Below are 11,185 nucleotides of genomic sequence, written 5' to 3'. Positions count from 1 at the left end.
GCCAAAGCGTCACGGAGCGGTACAGCAGCAGTGTATGTGTGTGTGTCCTCATCACGAAGAGAGAGAGTGAACGGGAAGCAGCACCTCCGCCTTTTCCATCCAACATCTTCTCAGAACTCGAGTGGGAACGCGCTCAACTACACCTAGTCCGTACTCCCCCCCTCTTCTTCCTCCTCTTCAAAATGTCCGTGGGCAGTGACTTTGGGAATCCTTTAAGAAAATTCAAACTCGTCTTTCTCGGGGAGCAGAGTGGTAAGGACGCCTTTAATTCTCTGTAGAAGTTGATGTAGTGGCTCGGTGCACCTGCTGCTGCTGCTGCTGGGGCCGGTCGGCAAGTTCATGTTTCAGAAGGAAGCAGAGCTTGATTTAGCCTGGTGACAGGGCGACTGTGTGGAGTTTTAGGACTTAAACTGAGCACCAGGAAGGAGAAAAAAAATGTCTGAGCGGAGCGTGGGGAGGAGATTTTAATCAAATTAGCAGCCCGTGAGGCTTTGCACAATAGTCGGGAGTGTGTGAATTGTCCCTCTGGCTCTTAAGTTTAAAAGTAAAATAACTGAAGCACTAAACCTGAAACGAGCTCTTCGGATGGAGTACCAGCCTCAGGTCTGAGGTCTGATGCTGCTGGGGATGGTACAAGTTGGCAAATATTCCTGTGTGCTGAGACACACCCAGGTTGTCAGTGGCGATGAGATAACTTGTGTGGCTGCAGTCTCTGCCCTGGTATTGTTCCAGCCTGCCTGCCTGATGAGGCTGGGACCAAGTTTGTGTGTCTGTGTATGATGACCTGCTCAGTCATTATTATTTCACACTAAATAGCATATTTCCCCCCCATCCTAAACCATCAGAGTCCAAAGCTTCTCCTTGTCTGAGGTTGTTTTCCTCAGGATTACACAGCTGAGCTCCCTCAGACATGAGCTGAATGTCTGGGTTTTGTCTTCTGAGTAGGGCAGGTCGTTTTATGGTCTTGAGCAGCCCAATGAACCACATTAGTCACAGTTCAGGGCTCCAGCAGGTCATATTGATTACCCAGTACAGTGGGATCATGCATTAGCTTGAATAATGCTTCATTTACAGCAATGTGCCATGTTTATTACTGTGTCTAACTAATAGGACATTATGTCATTTAACCCTGAAGCAACCAAGCTATTTCAGCAGCTCTAAAGAAATACTTTCAGTTTCTCTATTTGTGGTTGTAATGTCTTTACTGTGTCTTTATTTGTGAAAGATAATATAACATTTTTTATACAGTCATTTTATGTAAAAATCCGTTAAAAACACAAATGTACAAACAATTACATGTACAATTACATGTATATATATTATATGTAGTCCTAATGCTAGACATGAAAATGCATTTTAAAGCTTAGGCTATTTTGCATTTTATTATTATATATTATTTGAGGCTTTAGTAACAACAAATCAAAACCTATGAGGTTAAATATATGCTTATATTTACATACACACCTTTCCATTCTATTTGTCTGCCTGAAAACGCACTCCCAACTGCTAAATAACGAAGGCCAAGAAAAACAATGCAGTGATTGCTAACGTAAGTCGTCCACTGTGCAGCACTTGTATATGTGTCCAGCAACCACTGTGAATAATGAAGACTTCTGGGAAAGGGTCAGCAAACCGGACAAAAGATGTTACCTCCTCACGGAGGAGAAACAGAGTGCGATCTCACAGCTGTCGAGTTTTATTACCATCCATCGCGCAGGTACAATGAATTATGTGAAAGATTCTTTTTTGGCTCTAGCAGATGCACTTAAGTCAGGTGGATAAACATCTCATTTGTCTGCAGGGACGTTTATGATAATTTTTTTTCACCAAAATCATCAATCACAATCAACAATTGTGTTAAATAATCGTGAACTCAATATTATGATATTCAGTTAGGCTGTCATTGTGGAACTCTACTAAAGCCTTGATGGAGATACTTGTGACAATAACAGCTCATTTGACTTCTTCCTAGAAATTAAAATGATTGAAAACTGTAATTAATAAGAAAATGTATGGATATATTTTATAAATAAAAGAAACAGTGAATGAGAAAAACAAAGAGAGCCACTTTAATTCTATTCCGTTGGACCCTTTTACAGCTAACCCTTGTTTCTCTTTTCTGAACTGAGTACTTTCTGTCATATTTCAGGTCTACTTCCAGAACAAAAGCACTGGTGTTTAGGAATTAGTGGGGGTGATCTCCGCCTATACAGCATACTCATACTACCTGTGGAAAAACCCAGAACCTATTCTAATGGTTGCTAAACCAGATCTTTATTGATACATACTGAGGTGTCAAAACTCGTCATTAAGGGTACTGGTAAGGTTGACAAATATCACCTTTACCGGGGGGAAAGAGTTTAGCAACTTGAAGTTAAACTAGGTCATAGGTAAGGTGAGGTAAGGGCCAATTGCCCCCTGTTGGCCATTAGAAAACAATGCTTGGTAGGTTCTGCATCCATCTTTACATGCAGTCTATGAGGAGCCCCCTCTGTTAACAACTGACACAAGTGTTTTCATCTATGAGTCCAGCTATTCTGTAGTGCCTTGGATCTAGAATTTGTTGGTACTGTCCTACACGAGGCACCAGCGGTGTGCGCCTAATGAGAAAAATGATAATTACAAGTGATTTCAAAGCATTGTGATGCTTCAGATTTCCCTTTTTAGCTTATAAAACCAACAGCACATTCTGCTCAGTCGGCTCGCAGTGCTCTCGTCAGCAAATGAAAGTAAATTAGATGCAGTTTATATAAAATGTACAAACATACGCCTGCTAGTTAGCTTTTTCCTCTTGGGCAATTTTATGACATTAAGTGCCAAGCAACAAGCCAAAGGGGATTTATTTGGCTGGATAAACATAATATCAGGGAGTGCACTGTCTGTATTTACCCAACCACAAAGCCGTCTGATTCTTTTGACATTTCAAATTATGGTCACACTGAGAGACATAATGTCTTATCCAGTAAATTTATTCGTTTTAGACATGAATACAAATAAAATCTTTATTTTTATCTCTTTGTGTGCTGTATAAAACTTAATTTGAGGCTTGTGTAACCCATATTGATTCATAGTTCAAATAAGATTTGTATAAAAGAGGCTACTGAAGGCAAGCAAGCAAAAATGGCATTTAAGCAATCATTGCATCTCATCTCACTGTAAGTGTTTTACCTGTTTATCCGTTTATCTCTCGTTTGTTTGTTAGAATTGCGGATCATTTTTTACAGTGTGCACACAAAATATTTCTAAAACGTAAGGTAACAAACGAAGGTCTGTTTGAGCCAGGAAAAATCCCTGTACATGAACATACACTAAAACTAACTAACAATAGGCCTGAATTATTGATAAAGGACATTTCTTATCCTAAGCAAAGTGGGCCACTTGGTAATTAAATTTCCTAATTGTTCAGCTTGTTGTTACAGCTTGAAGTCATTGCTCACCAACACGTGGTCTTAATAAATGCCGTTGTAGGGTGTTTACTCACTGACGAACAGCAAGACTGCATTTATCAGCATTTCTCTGTGTTTGCTCTATTGCGGTGAAACTTATTTTATGCTACACATGCACACCAATGGATTTGCTGGGTTTTGTGTTCAGCTCCTGCGATACATAATAAAGGATTTTAGACTCAGCATTTTCTATAACAACTGCTCACTTTCAGGTGATTAAGGCGACTTCTGCAAACTTTTATTAGCAAGATAAATGTTTGTAAAACAGCCATGTCAGTAGTGCTGGATCATTAATCTGATTTTAATTTAAGTTAGATTTTGCCAATGAGTTGTTATAAAACCAAGTTAGCTTCTATATAGCCCGACCTGTGACCTGTGGTGTCTACTTTGGTGGCTTCAAGATTACATCTTTGCAAGTGAATCACTGAGCGTGGAGCTCCCACTCTGGGCAAGTTACTGCCCCAAGTGGAAGAGTTTCGGTATCTGGTGGTCGTGTCCATTAGTTAAGGGGAAAAGGTGCGTGAGATTGAAGATGGATTGGGACCAATCTGTTGTGGTAAAGAAGAGAGAGATGAGCTTAAAAGCAAAGCTGTCAATTTACCGGCCGATCTATGTTACTACTCAGAGTAAAATTTCTGCTCCTTCCCATCAAAAGGAACCAGTTGAGGTTGTTTGGGCATCTAACTGGGATACCTCATGGAGACTTCCTATGCGAGGTGTTTCAGGCATGTCTTGGAGGGGTCAGACCAGGACTTGCTGGGAAGATTATAGTTTTCAGGATCAAATCCAACTATTTCTTTTGGCTGATGTTAGCATGTCTGTTATGGCCCTTTTTTGCAGCCTAGATTAAGATTTTTGCCATAACATAGCAACTTTGTTGTGGTCTAAAGGCACTTTAGTTGGTCTCATTCTTTGGGTTTTCTTACCCCTCAAAAAAGCTTAAGAGTGTGCCAATGAAAGGGCATAATTTTTTTAATAAAATTACTTTTAAAGAAAGACATTCTTTATGAAATGGCCAGATATAAAAGGAAAATTAATAGTTTTCTGTCAAATACAGTAACATAGACTCTTTGCTTTTAATATGTGGAGACCAGTCATGTTGACCCCCCCTCCCAAATACCCATTCTGATTCAGGAAACATCCTGATTCTGAATTCCACTGGAGACCCAGCAGGTCTGTACATATATTCTTGTGGAGTTAAGTGTGTTCCTGTTATCAGTGCGAGGGGACTTTATTTGTCAACCATCCAGACAGCAGCAGCGGCAGCCTCATCTCCGGTGGAGCTGCGTGTCTCTGACACGTCGACTATAATTGCAGCTGGTGCCCAGGCGGGCGTGAATCCCATCAGCTCAGCCGCTATCTTTTATTAATATACACAACTGGACTGAAGTATGTCACAAAAAAACACCCCTTATTGTTCTTTTTGAGTTGAGAGTCCCTGTGTACAGTGAAGGCCCCATAATGGTGGACGTGGCTGAAAAATGTCTATAAAGGGAAAGCTGGCACGATGTGCTGTTTTTCATAAAAGAATCCACTAACGTCAGAGAGGTGGAGGCTCTACATTAAGTGGGTGGAAGCAGGAGGCAGAATGTGAAATGAGCTGTCAGGAAGCCATACTTCTTTAGGTGTTTTACACTCCGTGCACAAAGAAGGTTGGCTAAACATTTCCTTGACAAAGCTGAGGGCTTTAAGCAGGCCAATCAGCTGTTTCCAAGTATGCGCACCCACACTCCTGGTGGCAACCGCTTTTTACCCGTTCCAGCCTGAGTGCAATCAACCAAGTCTTTGTTAGAACACCTCAGATTACTGATCTGCATTTATTGGGCTATGAGTATTGTGCCTTAGGCGTCTTTTCACAGGAGCAATACTACATGGTACTTTGTAAAAGGCAATTGTTTGGAGCTAATCCCCTGGCTGAATGCTTCATTTCACCCCAGACAAACAGATGGGAATATATTTGGAAGACACATCCTCTTGGCCGCCATGAGCTTTTGCTCACTGAATCAAAAGGCCATCTTCTACCCTTTGCTGCACAGAGATTACCACTGTACAAACCAGCGCTGGCTTCAAAATACTCCTGAATCACCGGACTGACATGTTCCAAAGTAGGGCTTAGTTAGTTGTCTAATGCATCAATCAGTATGTCTCTAGGAAACAGCTTTCTGAGCAAATGAAACTCTGGGGTTAGGCTCACAACAGACTGCCATACACCAGCCAACAATTTCTCACTTTCAGATTCTGAAACCACAAACCGTGTATTTCTCACGTTTCAATAACATACAGCTTGTTGTGCATACTCTGCACAATGACAAGCAGAAGGTAGTGCAAAAAAGTCTGTAGCAAGAACAGGCAAGTCAAACCACTGTAATGTTTTTTTTTTTTTGTTTGTTTTTTTTTTAGCTTTATTGCCTGTGGCTCAGTTTTGGCTCCTGTTCTTGGTTTGATGGCTTCTATTTGCACCAATTTCATGGTATTTTTTAGATATTTATTATTTCTGATTTTGTGTATCTTTAACACTCAACCACTTGACCTTTATGTGAACAAATGGGGAATTTCATTAACCAATTTCTTAATTATTCTAAGCAGGAATACTTTCCTAATGCCTCTGTTGGTGTTTATCCTATCTATACTTTTTCCTTTATCCATGATATGCTATTCTAAAAGTGTTCTTATAAGAACATTTTCTTCTAAAATGTTTCTTATGTCATTCCTTTCAACATTTTTAGTAAATTTAGTAAAGAACATGAACTATATGAGCAAATGGCATTTATTTAGTACATTGCTTCTTTCAATAGTGCACATTTGAGTGAATTATGTGTTACAGTCTGCTGATATCATTTTAACACAAAAATATAAATCAGCTGCTGACTCTGTGGTGCTTTTTTCAACAACAGACTACATTGAAGTCATCATAGTCACGCTGTTTTTCATCCTTTTTTGTTGCCATGCTTCAATTTCAAAGTAAATCTGAATAAACATCTGGTTTGTAGATGTTTGAATATTTTAAAAACATTTGAGTGAGCGAATGTAGTGATTAGAATTGCACCAATGATGTGAAAAAACAAACAAAAAAAAAAAACTTATGTTACACAACTTTTCATTGTCCTCGCCATAAAATTGGTACCATTCCTGCAAAAAACTTGAAAATCTATGGAAGCAGACAGAGACATTTATGGTAGGAAAGATTTTTACTGTATGCTATATGCCATAAATACTATAAAGGTAAAATATGCAAGAGGCTCATTCTTGCCAGGAGTATAGAGAATATAAAACATTTGAATGTAAATGGTAGCCATGCAGTAAATGGCCTCAGAGCTGATTCAAACGTTGGCACATCCGGGTTTCATACATTTATCAGCTGATGGGAAATTCTCGCTTTGTGAATCAGAGGAGGTTGTAGATGAAATATGTGGAGAATGTGTGCTTTTAGCGTGGGTCGACTTGTTTGTTGTATTCCTGTCGTCACAAATGTTCCAGCTCCTTAAAACTTTATGTAACACCTTTGCAAACAAAAAAAAAAAAAAAATCTATATTTATCCGGCTTTAGCACCGTAATTTCAAGCTGCAAAATACCCCTGCCGGTCTAGTAGTAGGAATAGTTAATAATCTATTGAATTTTCAGTGGTGGGAGTGAAGTTGACTCATGGGATTTAAAATAAATAAATAAATAAATTAAAGAAAACACCTACAGGTGATTAAAAGTAACTTCCCTGTTCAGAAATTTTCCCCTCTGAGTAGTTATAGCTCGCTCTGCTTTCTGCACTGCAGTGCTTTGAGTTTAAAATAGAGCCCCAGAAGAAAGGAAGGTGCCACTCACCTTCTTTAAATCAATATTTCAATATACTTAGAAATGACAAGCTTGCTTAGTTTTTACTGATTCTATAAACCAGTGTCAAATTTCATATTCCCATTTGACCTGTTACTGGGGCTGTACAATAAGTTGTTGAGCATCTGAAAGAAAGTAAGTTTAAAAATGTAAAATTCATAGATACCAGAGATCATCTTCTGACTTATAGATTTCTACAAACATGGAGCATTGCTATAACTTTAGAATTGAATGGAGCCAGAAAACTGAATGTGGCTCTGTTTTGGGGGGTTAGTGAAGATAAAGACAATAAAACTGAAACGATGGAGGTTACATTGTGTTCAGTCAAAAATCTTACTGAGAGTTCTAGATAAACCGAGACAAACCCACCTTCTGCAAAAACAACACCTGAGACCAGATGATCCACATTAGTTTGTTTTGAAAGATAATTTGATGCTTCACCTACAAACATGTTTAATCAGTATTGCAAAAGTCATTCCTAGACAACTTTAAATCCACTGCCATCTCCAAAGTTAGTCAAAACAAAATCTTTCATGTTGTGCAAGAGTGTGTAAGACTAGACGGCGTCAAGTGAGTGATGGGTGGAACAGAACAGGCGAGGTCTCACTGGGTTTGATTTAACTCCTCATCATCTCCTTTGAGATTCACTAATTTGACTAAAACTGTCATTAACTAAAATAATGTAAAGGATAAATACAGCTTTAAATCTCTGGAGTCTTTAAATGTAAAGTGGAGCTGCTGTTTTGGGATTTCAGCCTGTCCCACCGCCTCCTATTCTAAAAGTGAATCATTAAAACTGAGTAGCTGGAGACTGAGCTTGTAGCGTTTTCTATGATTGAGGAACTGCAGATTGGCTGTTCAACACTGGCACTTTGTCTAGTCTTCATTCCCTGAGTAGCATCTGTGTTTGCTGTAGTATCTGCCAATCTACCTCCATCTAAAGATAGCTGTTCTTCTTTCATTTCACATCTAATTGCATCTTCCCAGAAAGTATTCTTCTCTTACGGATTGAGGGAAATGACTCCCTGATAGCTTTGATCTGCTATTGATCGGCTCAGCTGGCCATTAATAGTCTAAGTTAGTCCCTTTATCTGTGGCTTTAGGGCAACAATGCAGACTGTTATTTTTTTATATTCCAAGCAGCTGGGGCTCATTACCTGTTTTATGCTTTCATTCTGGTGATAACCATGGACGGAGGGCATATGGTTTTGTGGTTCTTCTGTCTCACTCGTATAGTGCCTTCAGGGAATTTCTTCATATGTGGCACAAATGCTCACTCAAGAATGAACTGGCTAGATTTTCAAAAGAAGACATGTTCCCTTAGAAAAAATGTTTATGGACATGACTCAGGAATTCATACACAAATGACCAAATTTATAGGATAAAATGAGAAAGTGGTGGGACTCTGTATCCAAATATATATTCTCTCACCATATTGTCAGGGCTCTGTGTGCGGGCAGGTGGAAATGTGGATCCAAATGCAGGACTCCGAGACGAAATGTAACTGAAAACCACAGCTTTTATTGCTGGCATGAAACAAAACACAAACCAAACCATGAAACCAAGCACTCCATACTGTACAGTAATGCCACTGTTTTGCACATGTCTCAACTCTGTATATTTTTATATATTTTGTTTATTGTTGACTCTGTTTAATTTGTAAAATATGTGTATACACACACACACACACACACACACGTAGAAAAACATTTAGTATACACATCCAAAACAATTTTTTTTTTTTTTTTTGCATATACTATTATATATTGTACATAGATTTATTAGTTTCAGATTTAGCCATTCGTATATTTTGCCTGTTTATGTTATTGTATTTTGCACAACTCTGTTGCTTGTGAAGCTCACACACAAGAATTTCACTCACATGTATTGTACCAATGTACCTGCACATGTGATGTGACAATAAAAGTGATTTGATTTGATTTGATTTGATTTGAACACACAGGCAGGATTTGAGGGTACGACGCGACACTGGGTTGAGGAAAACACAGGGCTAATATACACAGGATGGTAATCAGGGAATGGGTAACAGGAGGGAGACACAGCTGGGAGAAATTGGGGCTGACAAGACAGGAGGAGCAAAGCTGGACACACTGATATAAGACACAATCCTTCAAAATAAAACAGGAAACAATACACAAGGATGCAGACTAGGAAACACAGACTTAACACGGGCAGAACTAAAAATAAACCAGAATAAGATGGAACATAGAACATCATCATCAAATAGATCAAGAAGATAACCAAAAAATACAAAATCAAACCAAAACATGAAAACTCAAAATACTGGGTCAAAACTGACCCAGAACCGTGACACATATGGTACCTGGGGTAGGCTCCACCCCTCGTACAACCCTAAAATGGATAAGCAGAAAAGAATGGATGGCTGGATGGACGGATAATGAAAAAAGATAGAAAACCACTTTGACAAAGTGAAACTGAACCACATTCTTGTATTTATATTAAAAACACTGCAAGAAATTATAAAAAAAAGAAAAAACAACAACAAAATAATAGTAGTAAAGGTCAGTTTTTCTCTGACCTTTACTACAGTGAGACAGAGTTCATTTAGCCAGCACGGGACAACTTTAATGTATCGTTTTTATGTTCCACAAAAACACTTCTCTGGCCATTAGTCTACACCATGACTGAGAAGTAGAGATGGAAATTGTAATGATGTCAAGCATTTGTTTAGAAACTGAGATGTGACACTAATCTTTGGTGCCTATCTATCAAATCCCTTCATCCATGTGAACTACGCCTTGAATGACCAACACACCTTTCCAAGTTGCATGGACCTGACTGAAATTTACATTTCATTTCATGTGCTTGCCGTCTTTTCTGTGCTGAAAGTCTTCAATCTGTGACTTCCACTCTATCTGAAAGTATTTTATGTTTTTGCACTCTTCCTGGACCAACCATCGTCTGCCCATACACTTCTACACAACCCTAAGGAGAGGTGCCCCTGGTGACCATGGTAAAAAAAAAAAAAAAAAGGCAGGTCTCATTTTTCAGACCCACCTTTATACTGACTATGATGCAAGTGCTGTTTTTGCCGCTCAGACATTGTTCACCTTGCCTAACCAGCATTGTCTTAAGTGCTTATGTCTGCTGCAACACATTTGTAAGTGCATACCATAATGTTTCAAAAATAATTAGGGGTCTGATATTATGTTGAAAGCTGTTTTTTGTTTGCCAAACTGTAATTTTAATGTTTGTCTAAGTGTTTTCAGTTCTGCAGTGGTTGGTTTGCAGTCAGAGAATACAAAGCAGAGCAATGGTAGCTCTGTGTACAGTACTTATGCTGCACAGCTGAGCGGGTGTGTTCTCACAGGCCCATGGGAAAAGCACCGCCTCACTTATTCACTCTGCCCAGAATAAAACAAATGTGTGTGCTGCCCATGCAGTGATGTAGAGAAAGCGTCTGATTCAGTTCACCCTCTCGGTGTGAGGGGAAGATTTAGGATGTATCTGACGACACACTTTTACAAAGATAAAGCGGCGGGCGTGGGTGCTGCTCTTCTACAAATCTAACGTCTTACCCTGTTGTATTAGAGATCAGGTTTAACAAGGATCCAGGAACATTTGAAAGTGCCTGACATTATTCAGGCAGAGAAGCTGTTTTCAGACTGTTCTCTCTAAATTGTGTGTCTTAGAGACAGATTGGGTTCTTGCTTAATGTGAGATCTTTTGAAGGAGAAAGGCAGAGAATCCCATTTCAACTTAATCCCAGTTGCTCAAACAGAACGGCTCGGTGAATAAAATCCCCGCTGTGGAGGAAGGCTGTCATTTACCCGGCATGGGGTGTGACACTTGACTGAGTTCAGCAGGTCTCCATCGGTGTTTACCCTTTCTCCAGCTTCCCAGATGAGTCCTCATCATGGGGCTGAATGCA

General features: G+C 39.4%; 1 protein-coding gene across 2 annotated transcripts in view; it reads left to right on the top strand.

Annotated features, from left to right (window-relative positions):
* Positions 1–11,185, top strand: part of rab6ba (RAB6B, member RAS oncogene family a) — a 75,559-nt gene continuing 64,374 nt past the window's right edge. Inside the window, exon 1 of one of the 2 annotated variants that reach the window (XM_026159780.2) lies at positions 1–252. In XM_026159780.2, coding sequence (XP_026015565.1) covers positions 183–252 — 70 coding nt within the window. In that variant the 5' untranslated portion in view covers positions 1–182. The remainder of the gene's footprint in view (positions 253–11,185) is intronic. The other variant, XM_026159781.2, reaches the window with a different exon arrangement.

Source organism: Astatotilapia calliptera, chromosome 23 (assembly GCF_964374335.1).
Source record: "Astatotilapia calliptera chromosome 23, fAstCal68.1, whole genome shotgun sequence".
Lineage (NCBI taxonomy): Eukaryota > Metazoa > Chordata > Actinopteri > Cichliformes > Cichlidae > Astatotilapia > Astatotilapia calliptera.
Note: the sequence above shows the minus strand (reverse complement) of the source record. Positions and strands in the feature narration are given on the sequence as shown.